General features: G+C 39.8%; 1 protein-coding gene across 9 annotated transcripts in view; it reads left to right on the forward strand.

Moving 5' to 3' along the window:
• LOC130917559 (NADPH oxidase 4) overlaps positions 1 to 21,409 on the forward strand; it is a 49,938-nt gene that overhangs the window by 18,824 nt on the left and 9,705 nt on the right. For all 9 annotated transcript variants that reach the window (XM_057839106.1, XM_057839111.1, XM_057839113.1 and 6 more), the window contains 8 exons: positions 3,364 to 3,461; positions 5,583 to 5,610; positions 5,690 to 5,762; positions 6,644 to 6,724; positions 6,815 to 6,974; positions 15,331 to 15,495; positions 19,002 to 19,064; positions 19,565 to 19,625. In XM_057839106.1, the coding sequence (XP_057695089.1) occupies positions 3,364 to 3,461; positions 5,583 to 5,610; positions 5,690 to 5,762; positions 6,644 to 6,724; positions 6,815 to 6,974; positions 15,331 to 15,495; positions 19,002 to 19,064; positions 19,565 to 19,625 (729 nt within the window). The remainder of the gene's footprint in view (positions 1 to 3,363; positions 3,462 to 5,582; positions 5,611 to 5,689; positions 5,763 to 6,643; positions 6,725 to 6,814; positions 6,975 to 15,330; positions 15,496 to 19,001; positions 19,065 to 19,564; positions 19,626 to 21,409) is intronic.

Genomic DNA, 21,409 nt, shown 5'->3' on the forward strand with positions numbered 1-21,409 from the left:
CCAGTTGGTGGGTGTGTGTTCTCACCTTTCAGTGTATGATTCTTCTTCCATGACATCACTTGCATGCCTTGGAACTTTTTGGGTGGCTTATTCCTAATCACCATTTATTAGATTGACTTTCTTTTTCTAATGTTTTTTTTTTTCTCCAATCTGAAGCACTCTGCTTAATATCCATTTTTACATCACGCTTTGCTTTAGAAAAAAAAGGATAACCTACTGTGCGTAATGTGTTTTTGGACGAGGTTTTAAAGACATGCATAATAGATAGTTTGTTAAGTTTGCCTCTTATTATGAAATCTTATTTAGACTGATACGTTCTATGTGACGAGAATTTCAGTTTTCCAAGGCGGTAGTGTTGAGCTAAACAAGTACTTTGGCACATATAGCCCAGGTGATCATCGTCAGATTTTCAAAATATAATGTGTGTCTGGATCATGATCAAGAATATTGTTAATTGTTAATTATTTGTACTGTTATTATACTCACAGATTTAGGTGATTTTGAAAAATAAATTGCTTGCTTTCATGGCATTAGTTTACATTTGGAAAATCTTTATTCCAAAATGATTTTTTTTTTTTTTTTACTACTGTAACTAGTCCTTTTTTTTTTTTTTTTTTTAAATTCATTTCATTTGAGGCAGTTACATTCATTTTTTTCAAGTACCGGTACAGTTCATCTGCTTTCAACTGGTTACAGAACAAGTAACAAAACTAACAAAACAAAACAAAATTGAAAGGGAGTGGGACAAAGAAAACTTATTAAATCCAAACCCGAATTCCCATTCACAATGCAAACAAACAAAATATTTTCCTGAAACCTGGTTTTGCTTCAGACCGTTACATAGTAGACTCCTTTTTTGAGAGAGGCCAAGAAAGAACAATACCCGCAATTGTACTTTCCTCTGTCAGCAAAGAGAAAAAACATATACAGAACATATATGCATACCAGTAATGGCTATGGATAAATACAGCAATGGCAATAGCACCACAAACACACTGTTAACAGCAGAATAAAACACTGATGTACAGTGGTATGAAAAAGTATCTGAACTTTTTTCAATTTCTCACATTTCTGTATAAAATCACCATCAAATGTGATCTGATCTTTATCAAAATCACACATGAAAACATAGCGTGTGTTTTAAGTAAAACCACCCATTTATATATATATATATATATTTTTTTTTTTAAATAATATTTTAATGAGGATAGCATGCAAACAATGACAGAAGAGGAAAAAATAAGTAAGTGAACCCTCTGCCTAAGGAGATTTAAAGAGCAATTGAAACAAATTTTGCCAAATATTTAAAGTCAGGTGTGTGCCCAATCACTGATGAGTGGTTTCAAGCTGTCCTGCCCACTATAAATCACACACCTGGTAAGAATTGTCTTGTTAAGAAGCATTGTCTGATGTGCATCATGGCTCGGTCAAAAGAGCTGTCTGAAGACCTGCGATCAACTGTTGTTGATTTGTATAAAGCTGGGAAAGGATACAAAACCATCTGTAAAAGTGTGGATGTTCATCAGTCAGAGAAGTTGTCTACAAGTGGAGAGAGTTTGGCACTGTTGCTTCTCTCCCAAGAAGTGGCCATCCACCAAAGATCACGCCAAGAGTTCAGTGCAGAATACTCAGAGAGGTAAAAAAAAAAAAAACCCTAGAGTGTCTGCTAAAGACGTACAGAAAACAATGGCACAGTCCAATATCTCTGTGCACACATATATAAAACATATAATAATATATGTATATGATACATATGTAAAACTATGGCATTAGAGGAATCCATGGAGGAAGCCAAAGTTGTCGAAAAAAACATTGTTGCTCGTTTGATGTTAGCAAAAAGGCACTTGGACACCCCACAGACGTTTTGGCAAAATATTTTGCGGACTGATGGAACCAAAGTTGAATTGTTTTGGAGTAATAAATTAAGTCATGTGTGGAGGAAAAATGGAACAACTCACCAACTTCAACACCTCATCCCCACAGTGAAGCATGGTGGAGGGAGCATCATAATTTGGAGCTGTTTTTGCTGCCTCGGTCTGGACAACTTGCAATCATTATTGAAAAATTAATTCAAAAGTTTATCAGTATGTTTTGCAAGAAATTCCGAGGCTGCCTGTCAGACAGTTGAATCTAAAAAGAGGATGGATGCTGCAACAAGACCATGTTCCAAAACACACAAGTAAATCAATTTCAAAGCCCAGACTTGAACACAATTGAGTTGCTGTGGCATGACCTAAAGACAGCAATTCATGCCAGACATCCCAGGATTTTGACTGAACTACAGCAGTTTTGGTTTTGTAAAGAGGAATAGGCCAAAATTAGTCCTGATCGATGTGCCAGACTGATCTGCAACTACAGGAAGCATCTAGTTGAAGTTATTGCTGCCAAAGGGGCGGGGCACAAAATATTAAATGTGCTGGTTCACTTACTTATTTTTCCCCCTTCTGTCATTGTTTGCATACTATCCTCATTAAAATACGAAAACCCATGAATGCTTGGGTGTTTTTAGTTAAAGCAGACACTGTATTTTCATCTGTGTGATTTTGACAAAGATCAGATCACATTTGATGGTGATTTTATGCAGAAATGTGAGAAATTCCAAAAGGTTCAGATACTTTTTCATACCACTGTAGATTAAAATAACTGGAATGGAATCACTGATATAGTAGTTCACTGATTTAACTGTGAGTCAAAAAAGAAACCTATTTATTTACCTTGATCCATTATTTATTTTCACATTATAGGATGTTTTAAATACCATTTTGAAGCAAAAAGACATCTGCTGTTCAAAAATGAAATCATCTCTAAATCATGTCATCTTTCCATACTTCATCAATTACATAGGCATACGCGCATGAAAACACAAATGAATACACAAAACTCCCTTAAGGCCAAATTCTTGCGTTCTAATAGACAAATTCCAAAGTTGTGAGACAAAAGACAATGAGAAGGAAAAGGGGGGTGAAACGTGAGTGAGGAACCGTGCACCAAGGGACTGTGGGGGGAGGGGAGTGGGTCCTGGCAGTGGAAGAGGATGTATGTTTGAGAAAAAAAGACCCTTGTGTCTCATGATTACGCCGTCTAATACCATCAGCTGTTGAACGGCTGCGTGGTTAGCCCGTGATGTCAGGGAGCCTGTGTGTCTGTATGTGATTGTGGATAAGTGAGTCAGGAGAATGTTTTGCTGACTTTCTGCTGAATGGACAAAGAAATGCGTGTGTGCATGTCCTGGACATCTTCATTTGAACCTTTAGATGTCTGTATATCTGTTAAATTAGAGACAACCCCTGTGCCTGCACTGATTTTAGGAACGCTTCATTGCAAACATTGTCATTATTAACATTATTGATCTTCATCTTCTAGTTGTTCATGTTTCTGCCCACCTGGTGAACGTTGTCAACTTCAGTAGTGGCTACTCTGATGACTTTCCCGCTCTTAACTTTGCTCGCTACAAAGGAGAGGTAAGGAACAAAAATTTTAGCACACTGCTGTTTTGTAAGAATGCAGTTTTGTTCCAATATATATGACCTTGCGTACCAAAAGGAGTCGGAAGTCGTACAGAGCAATTCCCAGATCTAAACCAAAAGGTGAAATGAAAATTTTCTAACTTCCTACACTTCCTCAGTAAACATTTCATATACATCTCTTTTATCAATTTCAAGTATAATTAACACAAAATAAAACATTGCAAAATATTTGAAAATCACCTTTTGTAAAAGGTAGATCTATGATCTTAATATGATAAGTGAACCTAACTCAACTTTTATCAACCTGTTGTGAACACTAATTTTTAATAAGTAAGTAGTAATTTGGGGCTGGAAATCATGCCTAACTTGATATATTTCAGATAAGTCAAATAAAAAAAAAAATTTTGTACCCAGTGTTCTTTGGGCGTTCTTTCAGACATGCGCAGAGTTGCCTCATATATTTAGCGCTTTTCTGACACCAAAACATTCCTGCAAACGTCCATGGTGAACTGCGCCGTCAACCAAAGCTCTCTACAGCACCTTCACTTACTTCACATCGATTTGGTAAGTAATATTTTCTCTTTTATAAACTGTCATGTTGCCTTGTTGTATACAACCGTTGTGTTACAGTTGCACGACAGTTTATAAAAGTGTAAAATATTGTAGCTACTGTTATTTATCTGTTCCGCCACAATGTATGATGGGTAGTTGTGGCAACCCATTTTATAATTTGACATTGTTATGAGCTGAAATTAGCCAACACATGTGTAAAGATTTTCCATAGTAGAAAGTATTAGCAATATTTTACTTATTTTTTAATGTTCAAAGATAATAGCCTCTCATTGGTCAATTTTTCACATGCAGTGCATTGTAGGATATTGAGTCTATTGCTTGCATATTTTTGCGTCCGAATGCGACTCTGTTGGAATTGTTGTGCATAGAGTTAACATTTATGCTTTCCTTATGGTTAGGTACCAGATAGGATAACCTCTGTCTAGTTAGCCTTTCCTTTGTTCTGGGCCATGTGGCCCTCATGTGATCTACTCAATGTCCCATGATGCCTTCCTGACCCCTCCCATCCTATTGTTTTCCCCTGAATAAATAAGGCTGCTTCACAGCAGCTTGGGGGGAGCAGCAACCAACCTCCACAAAAGCTACATCGACTTCCTGCGTGTTCTTTTTAGCCAAGCTAGGTGTACATAAACCTAGCTTCAACTCTAACAGACTCACCTGATTTTGAGAATCTGCAGATACAGAGTCCCAATCCGATACAGAAAAAAGAAGGCCTTTTTTTTTTTTTTTTTATCCGACAAAACTTCCAAACGTGTTACTGTCTCACTGTGCTGGATTCATAATGTTAAGTATTTTGTAAAAAAGAATAACAGAAAAATGTTTGTCTTTATTAAATGCTTCATTGAGTGAGTCCACTCAAATCTACTCACGCTTTGACGCTCACGCTGCTGAGAACAGCCTCCCATTTACTCAATGAGTTGCCACAGCACACTGATGCAAGTTTATCGATGATTGACACATTTGTGCCTTTCATCGTAGAGCTACCAAGCTTCTCTGGCAAGATCAAAGCAACAAACCTGTCAATCATCGTTAACCTTAACACCCTAACGCAAGCTGGACAGTTTGACCGCACTGCTTAGCATTAGGGAGGGTGAGAGGCTGTGGCGCTATATGAGCATGAAGCAGAAGAACATAATTAATAAATATATTTATTTAATTAAAACCCGATCCTTTTCACCCGATTCCAATTAGACTTGGCGAGCTGCTAATGATCACATTATCATGATCTTCTGAAAAATGGTGCAATCGGCCCCATTTCCGATCTCGTGATCAGATCGGAACATCCCTAGTTCAAAAACTAACTAACAAATAAAAAACATAATCATAATTACCCCATATTATAAGAATTAGAAAAATAAAAAAATGAAGATGCCTGTTATTAGTGGAGGTAGATTGATGCGACACTTATGACTGATTTAAGATAAAAATACTTTGTAAAACTGTGTATTTTAAAACTGTAGAAATCGATATTTTCAAAGAACAAATTTGTTCAGAAGTTTTTGCTTAAAAAGATTCATATTTTGATTATCGCCGTCTCCACAGGACCCAAAGTTAATCATTCTGACCACAGGTATGCTTTCATTTTCATCATGCATATCACACATGTAGTGCTCCCATAAACACTGATTGACTGTTCGATTATATTTTAGTTCCAGGAATCACTGGTGTTCTGTTGGTTGTCATCCTTTTTCTGATGTTCACATCTTCCTCTTATTGTGTACGGTAAGTGATCACCACCACATAAGCCCCTTTTTTCTTTCTAAAAACGCCCCACTTCCATTTGTGCTGTTGCTGATGACTCACACTGCACGATGGTAAAAGAGAACAGCGGTCTGTTATGGAGCAAATCCCTACTAAGTGTTTCACTCATGGCGCTGTCATTACCCAGGTCACAGTGGGTCACTCGCTTTGTGTGTGTGTAAGTGTACTCTTTGCTGCCTTCAGCAAACGAAAAAGGGTTAAGAGGCATTTGCCCATGACTTAAAAGTAGAGATAAGGGATTTGATAAGTGGATGAAGTTGTGGAATGATGCCACAAAAACTTGTGAAACGCATATGGTACCATCCCCTGTCTTTAGTGTGCAGACTTATATTTGTTCTAAATGTAAATTATTGGTACATATGGAAATGAAAACAAAAAGGAATGCTGACAGTGAGGAAATCGTAGTGGGCGCCTGTTGACCATCTGAACAAACAATTTGTGATTGTGACTTAAGCTGACAGTGTGTAAAGATAAAAGAACAGCGGTCCGAGCTTCTAAAGAAGTTGAATTCAAAGCGGTGACTGGAAAGTTTGGAATAGTTCATTGTGTGTGGTGTTTATGGGCCTTCGGGTCATTGTGTGTAATGACCCCTCTAATATTGACCTCTGAAGTGTTGCTTACTCAGGCTTTAAGCTGGAAGTATGCACGTCTGCTTGCGAACAAACTCAACTCGCTTTCTTCTTTTGTTGTTTTGGCTCTTTTTTCCCTCCTTTGTCCTTCATTGACATGCCCCCACCACCACCACCTCCCAAAATCAAAACAGCTGTCATTCATTCATTACACACCTAGCATCTCAAAGACTTATGTGGAAATAGAAACATTTCTGTTTTTATTTGTTTCAGAATATACAACTATGAGATATTTTGGTACACACACAACCTCTTCATCATCTTCTATATCATCCTTATGGTACACATGGTCGGGTAGGTATCGATTAGTTTCAACGTCTAGATTTCATCTCATGTGGCTGTGTAAAACGAACTGATCATTATCTGTTTACATCTCTCGAAAAGAGGAGCGCTAAAATATCAGACCAACATAGAGGCCCATCCCCCAGGATGCCTGCGAGCCAATAGCAGCAGTGCAGAGCAACAGGAGGAGGAGCTGGAGCAACGTAAGGAAGAGGGGATACGATGCAGGGCAGAGGCTCACTTCCAGCCTCACTGCCCCCAGGTCTGTGTTTGTGTGTGAGTGGGTGAAGTATATTTTGTGTTGGGGTGTGTGGGCCTTGTTTAGTAGAGGCGTGGGGCTGTTGGGGAGGGGCAGTCATGCTTTTTTTCCCTTTTACATCAAGGTCTGTACTTGTGAATGTACTTCCTCCTTTGTGTGTGATTATGTGTTTGCATGTGGTCGTTAAGCTACAAGTCAGTTCCATAAAATCCCCCTTAAAGCCTCCTCGGGCTTCAGAAGAGCTGAGAGCAATTAGCCTCCAACAGGTAAACGCTAAAAGAGAGAATAGATAACAGCACACACAATGTTTTCACATATGTCTTCCATCCTTATTGCCATCTGAGTTGTTTGAATTTGGATAGCAGCTGGTTTAGTCACAACAATGTTTTTCTCTTGATGGTTTATGGAATGGCTAATTCATCATGAAGTGTTTGTACAGATGAAGCTGGCCTGAAATGTCCTAAATACAAGTTTACAATTTTGGCACTGAAACATGATAATTCATAAATATATACATAAATACATAAAAAGGAACAACACATTAGAAATATATATATTTAATAAAAGATTACAATAGATTTTTTATATACATACTTATGTTTTAATTGTATATATATATATATATATATATATATATATATATATATATATATATATATATATATATATTAGGGCTGTCAAACGATTAAAAATTTTAATCGAGTTAATTACAGCTTAAAAATTAATTAATCGTAATTAATCGCAATTAATCGCAATTCAAACCATCTATAAAATATGCCATATTTTTCTGTGAATTATATACAGTGCTGCTCAAAAGTTTGTGAACCCCCTCAACATTTTGGAATTTTCTATTATTTCAACCTGATTTCCTAATCAATCAATTCAGTAGTTTTTTTTTTGTTTTTTTTTAACAGTTGTGTTGTCGAGACTAAATTAAAAAGAGTTTTCATCAACTGATGTAGGTGCAAAATTGAACTGTTTGGTCACAACCAAAACCGCCATGTCTGGCGAAAAGTCAACACTGCATACCACCAAAAGAACCTTCTCCCAACAGTGAAGCATGGAGGTGGGAATGTCAAGATCTGGGCTTGCTTTTCATCCTCAGGACCTGGACAACTCCACATAGTCCAGGGAATCATGAATTCTGAGGAATATTGTCAAATCCTAGAACATAACCTGACGCTATCTGTTTTGAAGTTAAAGCTTGGCAGAAGGTGGATCATGCAACATGATAATGATCCAAAGCATTCCAGCAATACAACCAAGGAATGGCTGAAAAAGAAGAAGATTCGTGTTCTGGACTGGCCCAGTCAAAGTCCTGACCTAAATCCCATTGAAATGCTGTGGCGGGACCTGAAGCGAGCAGTTCATGCCAGACGCCCATCAAACCTCTCTCAACTGACTGCGTTCTGCAAGGAAGAATGGGCAAAAATCCCCCAAAGTAGATGTGAGAGGCTGATTAGTCACTACAGAAACCGTTTGGTTGAGGTAATCTCTGCAAAAGGAGGCGCAATATCCTATTAACTGAAGGGGTTCACATACTTTTGCACACATGATATCTGAGTTTTTCTTAAATCAACCACTTTTGTTAAATAAAGAATGACAATATAACTATTTCTTTTGTTTCAGTCCATTATTTGGAATGTCAGTATTGTGGATTTGGGTATAACTTAACATTTAATAAGGTTATTTTATTTTTTTTTTACAAAAAATCTGACCATCGCTGTGGGGTTCACAAACTTTCGAGCAGCACTGTATATATTCTGTAAAATAAATTGTTGGAATGGAAAGATAAGACACAAGACTGATATATACATTCAACATACGGTACATAAGGACTGTAGTGGGCATTTCACTCTACTGTCATTTAAATCTGTCTATGCTGTCCTCACGCCGAAGCGTCTACTTTTTCCAAAGCTAGACAGCGAGTGAACGACGCCTTAATAATCAGACTTCTTCCTTTTTCATCTGATTTATTAATAAAATGGCCTCAAACCATTGTCCTCTTTAGACCGTCGTAAAGCTACAAAAAAAAGTACACAAGCATTGCATTAGCAACAACGTTAGCTTAGCACGCTATACAGGTTAACTAAACATAAACAAAAAGCATCTCATACAAAAAATATAACATTTCGCTTATTAACATAATATGTACATTCTTTACAACAACCATACTTACGGACAAATCTTGTCCAAGGATCATATAAGCACAACAGAGACGTCGTGCAGCCATATAGAACTGGCAAGAAAAAAATAAACCATGTCGCAAAGCGACCACAAGAGTTCGCTGTTAGACAGCATAAAAAGCCTTGCTGTAAACCTTACCAAAAGGCAGAATACTGTCTGAATGGGACATGTGCGTTAATTGCGTCAAATATTTTGACGTGATTAATTTAAAAAATTAATTACCGCGCGTTAACGCGTTAATTTTGACAGCCCTAATATATATATATATATATATACTGTATATATATACATATCAGGGGTCGCGTTAACCGAATATTTTCCGTCGTTGACCGGTTTTTAAAAACGGTGACGGAAAAAACTGAAGTCCATCTGTCATTTTGAAAGGTTGCAATTCACACCCCAGACCACAGGGTGGCGAGTGAGCATACTAATTAGCTATTGTCTCTCTTGATGCATGACGTTGTTGGCCTTACTCGGAAAAATGTCAAGGCAACTGAGTGTCCGAAGTTTCTTCAAAAAGCCCCAAAATGACGATGGTGTTGATAAAAGAGGTGAAAAAAGAGTTTGGCCACAGAGCGCGGATTCAGCCTCCAGAACTACATCAAAACGGCCATGAGAAGTCGTCTGTCCGAGGCAAAAGTCCAAAAACTCATGACAATAGCCTTTGCAGCAATCCCACTTGAGACATTTGATTATGCACAAGCGGGCACGCAATTCAAGTCCATGCGCACCAGGAGGAAGGTGTGAGACTGCGTTCAGGCCACAGCAGGTGAACTGTTAATTTCATTGTTCCATATGTAGCCTACTGGGGCCACAGTCAGCTGTTTTTGTCACTGCGGAGAAAAAGTTACATATTCATCTGCTTGATGTGTGATGGCACAGTGTGGATTCTCTGTTAAGCTTGTTCGGACAGAATATTAATTAAAAATGAATGAAAACTAAATACTATTGAATATGTCATTATTATCATTTAAAAAATTTAAGTGACGGGTAAAAATAGATTAGGACCGGATTTTTATGACCCTGTCAGTCAAAATGACAGAAAAAGCGAAAAAACAAAAAAGTCTAGCGCAACCTCATATATATATATATATATATATATATATATATATATATATATATATATATATATATATATATATATATATATATATATATATATATATATATGTATATATATGTATATGTATATGTATATATATGTATATGTATATGTATATATATATATATATATATATGTATATGTATATATATATATATATATATATATACACTCACCGGCCACTTTATTAGGTACACCTGTCCAACTGCTCGTTAACATTTAATATCTAATCAGCCAATCACATGGCAGCAACTCAGTGCATTTAGGCATGTAGACATGGTTTAAGACAATCTCCTGCAGTTCAAACCGAGCATCAGTATGGGGAAGAAAGGTGATTTGAGTGACTTTGAACGTGGCATGGTTGTTGGTGCCAGAAGGGCTGGTCTGAGTATTTCAGAAACTGCAGATCTACTGGGATTTTCACGCACAACCATCTTTAGGGTTTACAGAGAATGGTCCGAAAAAGAAAAAATATCCAGTGAGCGGCAGTTCTGTGGGCGGAAATGCCTTGTTGATGCCAGAGGTCAGAGGAGAATAGCCAGACTGGTTCGAGCTGATAGAAAGGCAACAATGACTTAAATAACCACCCGTTACAACCAAGGTACATTACGTTGAACTTTGAGGCAGATGGGCTACAGCAGCAGAAGACCACGCCGGGTGCCACTCCTTTTAGCTAAGAACAGGAAACTGAGGCTACAATTTGCACAAGCTCTTCGAAATTGGACAATAAAAGATTGGAAAAACGTTGCCTGGTCTGATGAGTCTCCATTTCTGCTGCGACATTCGGATGGTATGGTCAGGATTTGGCGTCAACAACATGAAACCATGGATCCATCCTGCCTTGTATCAACGGTTCAGGCTGGTGGTGGTGGTGTAATGGTGTGGGGAATATTTTCTTGTCACTCTTTGGTAAGCCTGAACGATATATCGTTTAAACATCGCCATCGCGATGTGTGTGTGCGCAATAGTCCCATCGCAAGCACGTGCGATAGTTTTTCTTTTTTTTTTGATCCACATACGCCTCACTTTCAGGTCTGCGCACAGCTTCCTACCCTCCCTCTCCCAGCATTTTGATCCTCTCAGTCACTGCGGCACAACGATGGCTTTGATCTGGCCAAAGAAGCAGACTTCACACGGGCATCTGTCAATCATCGTTTAACTTGTCAATTAGTTGTAAGGAAGCCGCGCTGGAATGAATGTGTGTACTGTGGGGACGTTGGAGACATTTAAATGCCAGAAGTGATCATGAGGAGTTTGAAGTTTCTACATGTCACTTCAACGGTCACAGCTAAAGTAGATAAACAGAAGCATTTAATAAAGCCACGCATTTATCTGCTACAGTACTTTATTCTTGTTCAAAAATGATTTGGTTGGACAGTTATGTTTAAAACTTATCATAATTATGACATTTGAAGTGCTTAAAAACCATTTATTTATATACATTTTTGAAATCACTTTGGGGGGAAAAGTGAGAAAAAAACATGTCTTATATGTATCTCTTTCCAATGCTAAATCTGAATAAATACATTGGGCACAAAAAACACACAAAAAAAAACAAACAAAAAAAAAAATGGGGGAGGTGCGCTACTTCGCAGTTTTTCACTTATCGCGGCGGGTTCTGATCCCCATTAACCGCGAAAAACAAGGGATTACTGTACACTGTGGTGATGGTGAGTCACCTAAAGTCTTTCCAAACAGCTATTTAAGTCATCTTGTGATAATTTCTTGAAAAAAATATATATACATTTTTTTTTAATATCGCAATATAATATGGCAATATATCGCAAACCCCAAAAAAATCGCAGCAATAGTTTTTTCCAATATCGTTCAGGCCTACTCTTTGGGCCCCTTGGTACCAATTGAGCATCGTTGGAATGCCACAGCCTACCTGAGTATTTTTGCTGACCATGTCCAGCCCTTTATGACCACAATGTACCCAACTTCTGATGGCTTCTTTAAGCAAGATAATGCGCCATGTCATAAAGCTGGAATCATCTGAGACTGGTTTCTTGAACATGACAATGAGTTCACTGTCAAATGGCCTCCACAGTCAACAGATCTCAATCCAATAGAGCATCTTTGGGATGTGGTGGAACGGGAGATTCGCATCATGGATGTGCAGCCGACAAATCTGCACCAACTATGTGATGCCATCATGTCAATATGGACCAAACTCTCTGAGGAATGCTTCCAGCACCTTGTTGAATCTATGCCACGAAGAATTGAGGCAATTCTGACATTTCTGTATCTGTACACGAGCTCTGTTTTCTTTTATTTTTCTATTTATTGGTGCTAAAACTAGGGTGCGTGCTATAAACGGGTACAATAATTTCCCCTAGATTTTACAAGCAAATTTGGGGTGCGCATTATACACGGGTGCGCCGTATATTCGGGAAATTACGGTAGGTTGTTTTAATTACCTGACATTTTTCGGCGAACACTTCCGCCTTCATCAGAGAGTCACTGGTATCGGTGTGATGCGTCTTTATCAGCTGATGGATGAAGTCGTGACTCACCTGTCATATTGATAGGCGAGAAAGGACACGGAACGTATCCAAAGAGTCATGAAAAAATACAACATAAACACACTGGTTAAAACACACACAACGCTCTGCCAGATATTGGTCCATCCAATGGACAAAATCCACTCAGCAAACAAATGTAACTCCGTAAAGGAAATTCCATGCAAATCATGCAATAAATCATACATCGGGGAGACGGGGAGGTGCTTTATTACAAGAAAAACAGAACACAAGAAAGAGTGTGAGAAGGAGACAACAAGAAGACATACAAGGGCAATAAAAGAACAAGCACAACAGGAACATCACAAGTCAGCCATCACCCATCACTGCAAAAGGTAAAACCACATTATGGACTGGAAAAGGCCAGAGCCATCCGCATCAAAGAAAATTATCATATGCTCTGGATCAGGGAGGCCATTGAGATCTGAAAGCGGGGCCCAGGGACCATCATCAGGGGCGACGGGGCTCACACGCGCTTGACTACCTGGACAAGCATCCTGGAAGAGTGAATGGCCAGCAGAGGGCGTGACTCGCCTGTCAATCTGACCGTCAGGAAGACGGTACACAAGAAAGCCCACCCGTCTCATCAGACCATAGGACATGGAGCGGGATTTCTTGTGTACCGTCATCAGAAGAGGCTTCCTGCTGGGGTGACAGCCATGCACAACAATTTGTTGTAGAGTGCGGCGTATGGTTTGAGCACTAACAGGCTGACCCCCCACCTCTTCAATCTCTGCAGCAATGTTGATAGCACTCCTGTAACGAGTCACATGAGATTTTGGAAGGAAAATGACAGGGATTTAGGGATGTACGTAGTTTCTAAGGGATGTATTCACTTTTGTTGCCAGGGGTTTAGATATTAATGGCTATATTTTGAGTTATTTTGAGGGGAAAATAAATGAACTCTTTTATATAAGCTGCACACAGACTACTCTTCATTGTGTCAAAGTGTCATTTTGTCAGTGTTGTCCAATGAAAAGATATACTTAAATACCTGCAGAAATGCTAGGGGTGTACTCACTTATGTGATCCACTGTAAGTAGCAAAAGCGGACCCTGCTGTGGTTGCATTCACAAGTGAAGCAGGGTGCGCTCAAAGCAGACCAAGACCCGCGATTTTTGAGCGGAGTTTGTTTGTTTGGTCCGTACAAGAGTTCGGATGCGTGTTCACATTTACAAAACGAAGCGGACTATCTGAGAAAAAGAACTGTGGTCAGTGTAAAACAGACAAAACAGTGCTAGTGTGAAAGCGCACTAAGGCGCACCCTTAATGAATGGCTGATTTTAAAACTGTTATATATATGTTACATATATGGGGCGAACTACATTATAAGGCGCAGTAGTAGTAGTCGTAGCAGTAGTAGTAGTGGTTGCGTTATGCATCAATTAGATGGAGCTATGCTAGAGGGAATGATTAACCAATATTGATCCATATGTAAGGTGCCTCGGATTGTAGGGCTCACTGTCAGCTTTTGGGAAAATTGAAAGCTTTTAAGTGCGCCTTATGGTGCAGAAAATACAGTAATTTAAACCATCATTGAATACTAACCAGGATAAACGTATAGAAAATGGAAGGATAGATGGATATTGTCAACATGTAAACATGTATTATGTTAATGATTGATATGAGCAGTTTTGGAAAAAGATTGAACAAGGTAGGAAACATCATGTCATGTCAATTTGCAACTCTTGACTTCTATTTATCCCCACAATTGTTTTACATGTTAAAATGATCTCTCCTAAAACACTTGTTGGCAATCAAGAACACATCCTTGGGATACTGATACCGACTATGTGTTCTTGCATACACCGCGTTGGTGAACCATGGTATAGAATTACACACCAAAAAAGCTTGACTTTTCATTGGATCGCATAAGTGATTGAAAGTCTCGTTTTCGTCACCATCTGTCACCTTCATCAGTTTGGAGTTTACACATAACATGGTCTACCTTCATTTATGTATTGCACCAATTAAAGTGGCACATCGTCTGTACAAAGATGCAGACTTAATTGCTATATAGTTTTTGATTAATTTCAATATTTCTTTTTTTAAGGGTAGAGTATGACACTTTTCCAGTTGGATAAAAGGAATTACAGACATAAACACAAATGCTAAAATTGACCCTACCCTGCTTTGGATGCTGGAATACTTTCCTTGAATGAATGGATGAATGTTTTATTTTCGACATATGCCAGAAGAATAAGAATAAAAAAAAAAACAAAACCAACGAGACATCTAAGATAACAACAATACCATGTGCTTCATTCTCCTCTTCAGTTCTGTGATGTTCCTTGCTGTTCCCATAGTCTATTCTACATTAAATGCATCCCCCTACGATGACCAACAGATATTTACAAAAAGTAAACACACATGACCCTTGATCCCCTTCATTGTTTTTGTTTAGCATGTCTCTTACACTGGACTATTATAAGTCAACCATGAGCTGAGTTGGTAAGAGCTAAGTGTACTGTAATGTGGGACATGGATGAGCTAAAAGGCTTTGTGGATAATTGAGACATATCTGCTGTGTGTGTGTGCGCGTGCATAGACATGGCTGTGGGTGTCTGGTCCTCTGTGTCTCTACTGTGCGGAGCGTCTCTACCGCTACATCCGGAGCAGTAATCCAGTTACCATTGTTACTGTCATCAGGCATCCCTGTAATGTCATTGAGTTGCGAATGCTCAAGAAGAACTTTAAAGCTCTCCCAGGGCAGGTAAGGTGTGCTTTTGTATCCTCTCCATATCAGTGTTTTTTTTTGGTTTTTACTCTCAGTCCTTGTTCTTGTTCGTTTTAATGTACCGTATTTTTCGGACTATCAGTCTCAGTATTTTTTCATAGTTTGGCAGAGGGTGCGTCTTATACTCTGGAGCGATTTATGTGTGATTATTTACGGTCGTGTCCGGCCGACTTCTCTCTCACTAACTTATTTTTGAATAAATATATATTCATATATTTATACTAAAAGGATGTATGGATGTTAAATAAAATAAATTATTTGGATAAAACAGAGAAGGCGCTTTGCATGCCTGCGCACGTGAACGCAGTGGCCCAGCTCTCTTTTCAATTTTCCCTTCCGCAAGCATCCTGGTATTTCCTTTTTGATATGGAGCAGCTATAGGAGTGAAAAAAAAAAAAAAACTAAAGACAGGGGAATTGAAGAGCAAACAACTGCGGTAGGAATGGGATATGGAAAGGATTCAAATTGATTGTTGAAAATGCTATACGGAAACCTGTGTCGGCTTCGCTAAATGTAAACGAATGCGGCGCTTTGGTCTCATACGAGAAACATATTTAACAAAGTTTTCCAGCATTATTTTGTTGTGTAAATGCATTTGTAATGATCATAAAAATATATAGATTATTTAAACATTCAGAAATTCATTCAATTCATTTTTCTGCCAACTCGAGGAGATTAAAATAAATGTCAAATCCACTATCGCCTGTTACAACAGACACACATACCAAAAAGATATATAGAAATGTTTATTGAATATCCATCTTACAGTCTTGTTTAACTGGGAAAATTCGTTACAAAAGACAGGCTTTTATTTGTTATCATTATGCATACAGTGGGGCAAACAAGTATTTAGTCAACCACTAATTGTGCAAGTTCTCCTACTTGAAAAGATTAGAGAGGCCTGTAATTGTCAACATGGGTAAACCTCAACCATGAGAGACAGATTGTGGGAAAAAAAAAAACAGAAAATCACATTATTTGATTTTTAAAGAATTTATTTCCAAATTAGAGTGGAAAATAAGTATTTTGTCACCTACAAACAAGCAAGATTTCTGGCTGTGAAAGAGGTCTAACTTCTTCTAACGAGGTCTAACGAAGCTCCACTCGTCACCTGTATTAATGGCACCTGTTTTAACTCATTATCGGTATAAAAGCCACCTGTCCACAAGCTCAGTCAGTCACACTCCAAACTCCACTATGGCCAAGACCAAAGAGCTGTCGAAGGACACCAGAGACAAAATTGTAGACCTGCACCAGCCTGGGAAGACTGAATCTGCAATAGGTAAAATGCTTGGTGTAAAGAAATCAACTGTGGGAGCAATTATTAGAGAATGGAAGACATACAAAACCACTGATAATCTTCCTCGATCTGGGGCTCCATGCAAGATCTCACCCCGTGGTGTCAAAGTGATAACAAGAACGGTGAGCAAAAATCCCAGAACCACACGGGGGGACCTAGTGAATGACCTACAGAGAGCTGGGACCACAGTAACAAAGGCTACTATCAGTAACACAATGCGCCACCAGGGACTCAAATCCTGCACTGCCAGATGTGTCCCCCTGCTGAAGAAATTACATGTCCAGGCCCGTCTGCGGTGTCACGTTCTGCTCCTGGTCAGATTTTGTGTTGTTGCAGAGCCGGCTGTGGGGGCGTTCCCGACGTCGCACCTGCAGCTCATCAACAACAGTATAAAGACGCAGGCGATCCACTGGAAGGACGCCGAGATATTTTTCCTTGCTGGTCGCCATTCGCCATCCTTGTCATTCGAGTAGCTTGTTATTTTTGTAATTATGCCCCTGCCGTGGGTTTTGGTCGCCTGTCGCTTTAGTTTTGTATGCCTCTACCTTGTGCAGGTACGTGAGTGTATTTAAGTTGTTTTATTGGCTCTCTGCCTACTACCTTGGTTTACCTTCGCGTTTGTATACTGATCCCCGACGACCTCCTGTCACGGACCCGTTTTGTTATTTCCCCTTTTTACCGCGATCGCGTGTGTTTTGGTTTGTATTTAATAAACCCTTGTACGATTCCCTCAGTCGTTGGTTGTCTGTTGTGAGTCCAACCTTGTTTTTGCGTTCACAAATCCTGACATGCGGTTCACTATAGAGCATTTGGATGATCCAGAAGAGGACTGGGAGAATGTGTTATGGTCAGATGAAACCAAAATAGAACTTTTTGGTACAAAACACAGGTTCTCATGTTTGGAGGAGAAAAAAATACTGAATTGCATCCGAAGAACACCATACCCACTGTGAAGCATGGGGGTGGAAACATCCTGCTTTGGGGCTGTTTTTCTGCAAAGGGACCAGGACGACAGATCTGTGTAAAGGAAAGAATGAATGGGGCCATGTTTCGAGAGATTTTAAGTGAAAATCTCTTTCCATCAGCAAGGACATTTAAGATGAGACGTGGCTGGGTCTTTCAGCATGAAAATGATCCCAAACACACAGCCAGGGCAACAAAGGAGTGGCTTCATAAGAAGCATTTCAAGGTCCATGAGTGGCCTAGCCAGTCTCCAAAATCTGTGGAGGGAGTTGAAAGTCCATGTTCCCCAACAACAGCCCCAAAACAACACTGCTCTAGAGGAGATCTGCATGGAGGAATGGGCCAAAATACCAGCAACAGTGTGTGAAAAGCTTGTGAAGAGTTACAGAAAACGTTTGGCCTCCGTTATTGCCAACAAAGGGTACATAACAAAGTATTGAGATTAACTTTTGGTATTGACCAAATACTTATTTTCTTCTATGATTTGCAAATACATTCTTTAAAAATCTAACAATTTGATTTTCTGGTTTTTTTTTTCCACATTCTGTCTCTCATGGTTGAGGTTTACCCATGTTGACAATTACAGGCCTCTCTAATATTTTCAAGTGGGAGAACTTGCACAATTAGTGGTTGACTAAATACTTATTTGCCCCACTGTATATGCACCGTCATCGTCACAAACATGATCACACAAAACGCAACCACGCATCGCATCCCCGCATTTCCTCCTTCTCCTGAGTCCTCACAAATAAAACATAAAATTTTGTGGGGATTTTTGGGCTCGTGCCTACAAATAAATCATAAAATTTCATTTTTTTTTTTTTTTTTCGGGCACGGGCAAGCAAATCACGTTAATTGATCGGGTTTGGGCTCATGGGGCTTTAATATCTGCGGGCCGCTCGGTCGGGCTGGATTTTTAAGGCCCGATCTAACTTTTAGCGTCATGTAATGTTAGCATACCGTACACCTATTCAGCCTGTTGTTGTCTATTGTATTTTAAATTGCCTTTCAAGATGATATGTCTGTTCATGGTGCTGGATTCTATCAAATAAATTTCCCCCCCAAAATGTGACTTATACTCTGGTGCGACTTATATATGTTTTTTTCCTTTTTATTGGGCATTTTTTTGCTAGTGCGACTTATACTCAGATGCGACGTATAGTCCAAAAAATACGGTAATGGCAATTTCCCCTTTTTGTCTCTCAATCTCAATTTGCAGTATATTGTTCTCAACTGTCCCGACGTCTCATCATTTGAGAACCATCCTTTCACGCTCACGGCGGTAAGGGTGCAGACAACTAAAGCCTCTTCCAACACATTCCTGACATGTGACTTTATTAAGACACACAAGTACGCCTATGTTCTCACTTAGGTATGTTATCGTAGTGTCTCATTTTGAAAAAAACATGTACTGCTTTGTCCCCTATAAATTGTAATTGATTGACAGCAAGGACTTCCTTTGATTTAGCCACCCACATTATTGTTAGGGTTTCTGGGAGCACACACTGTGCTTGACTGGTGGAGGACGGCAGAGAGAATCACTGACAGAGAGCAGACAACCCCTGAGGCCAGCATCTGCCAACAGGAAGACTGTATATATGTAGCCGTGTGTGTGTAATTCAACAGCATTATTGGGAAAACATATGGAGAGCAATTGCACATGTTATTTATTTGTGTTTTATAGCACTCCCGAACAACTGAGCATTTGAGACTGCTCTGTTTGTGTGTGTGTGTCTTTGCTTTCTTTGTCTATTCCTTACTGACTGCTTTGTAACTTTGCAGTGTCCTACAAAGAACAAGGAAACATTTGGCATCCATCTTCGGGTTGTGGGAGACTGGACTCGTGAGTATACAGTATATGCGATGCCTAGCAGGCCTCTCTCTGTTGTCATGTTGTAAAGTTATCTTCAAATTTGGATGCATATCTCATAACACTGGGCAACAATGTTTAAAAATCATTTGTTTAAAGTCAGACGCCTGTTTTTCATTAATTTTTGGATGTGGAGTCTAAAACTGATCTCAGTTTTTCTATATAAGGTCTTTTTTTCTCCACATTTGACCTATTTACGATCTTGTTACTACATGCATACAACTAGCCATATCCTTTGTGAAGACATAACAGTGTAAAATAAACATTAGATGGTTTTGGATTCTGCACCCATATATTAGTTGAAAAACATCTGTCAGACCTAACAACAAAATAATTGTTATCAAATTTGGGAGCCAATCTTTTTATTATTGTCGTTTTATCCATATCGTGCCAATCAGTCAATGATCTACACAAGACATCAATTGTATCTATGAGAGTCAAGTCAGGGCATGTGGGACAGTCTATGCTGACCTAAACACAATCTTATGCACTTACTTATACTTACAGCCTGTATGAAACTGAATTTTCTCTCAACAGTCTATTATCCTCATCATTGTCGTTGTCTCCCACGTATTCGTAGCCGGGTCGCAGCAAAGAGGCCCCGACAGACCTCTCCCCAGCCACTTCCACCAGCTTGTTTGTGAGAATCCCAAGGTGTTTCCAGGCCAGCTGAGAGATATAATCCCTCCAGCGTGTCCTGGATTGTGATCTCCTCCCAGTCGGGCATGCCTGAAACACCTCCTGAGGGAGGCATCAGGGGGCATCCTAACCACATGTCCGAACCACCTCAACTGGCTTCTCTCGACATGGAGGAGCAGCTGCTGTACTCTGCTCCCGGATGTCCAAGCTCCTCACCCTATCTCTAAGGCCGATCCCGGCCACTCTGCGAAGGAAACTCATTTTAGCCGCTTGCGTCTGCGATCTTGTTGTTTCAGTCATTACCCAAAGTTCATGGCCATAGGTGAGGGTTGGAATGTATATTGACCGGTAAATCGAGAGCGTCACCTTCTGGCTCAGCTCCCTCTTCACCATAACAGACCGGTTAAGCGCCCGCAGTAGTGTGGACACCGCCCTAATTCGCCTGTCGATCTCACGCTCTGACCTACGCTCACTCGTGAACAAGACCCCAAGATACTTGAACTCCTCCACCTGGGGCAGGCACTCACCCCAGACCTGGAGCGAGCAATCCACCCTTGAGAACCATGGCCTCAGACTTGGAGGTGCTTATCCTCATCCCAGCTGCTTCACACTCTGCTGCGAACCGCCCCAGCGAGAGCTGGAGGTGTCTGTGCAATGGAGCCAAGAGGACCACAGAGATGAGATCCTCCCACTCCTCCCCTGCGCCTAGAAATTCTGTCCATGAAAGTCATGAACAGAACCGGTGACAAAACGCAAGCCCTGGCGCAGTCCAACCCTCACCGGGAACAGGTCTGACATGTTGCTGGCCACACCGACCAGACTCATGCTCCTATGGCCCCTAACAAGGAGCCGTCCACCCTATACTCTCGGAGTACCCCCCACAGGGTACCCCTGGAGACACAGTCATAAGCCTTCTCCGAATCCACAAAACACATGTGGACTGAATTGGCAAACTTCCATGCCCCCTCGAGCTCCCTCACGAGGGTAAAGAGCTGGTCCGTGGTTCCACGGCCAGGACGAAAACCACATTGTTCCTCCTTGATCTGTTGTTCAACTAGGTCTCTTATCCTCATTTCATAGCTATTCTCTTGGCTTGTAAAGTTCCATTAGTGTATAAG

Source organism: Corythoichthys intestinalis, chromosome 6 (genome assembly GCF_030265065.1).
Source record: "Corythoichthys intestinalis isolate RoL2023-P3 chromosome 6, ASM3026506v1, whole genome shotgun sequence".
NCBI lineage: Eukaryota > Metazoa > Chordata > Actinopteri > Syngnathiformes > Syngnathidae > Corythoichthys > Corythoichthys intestinalis.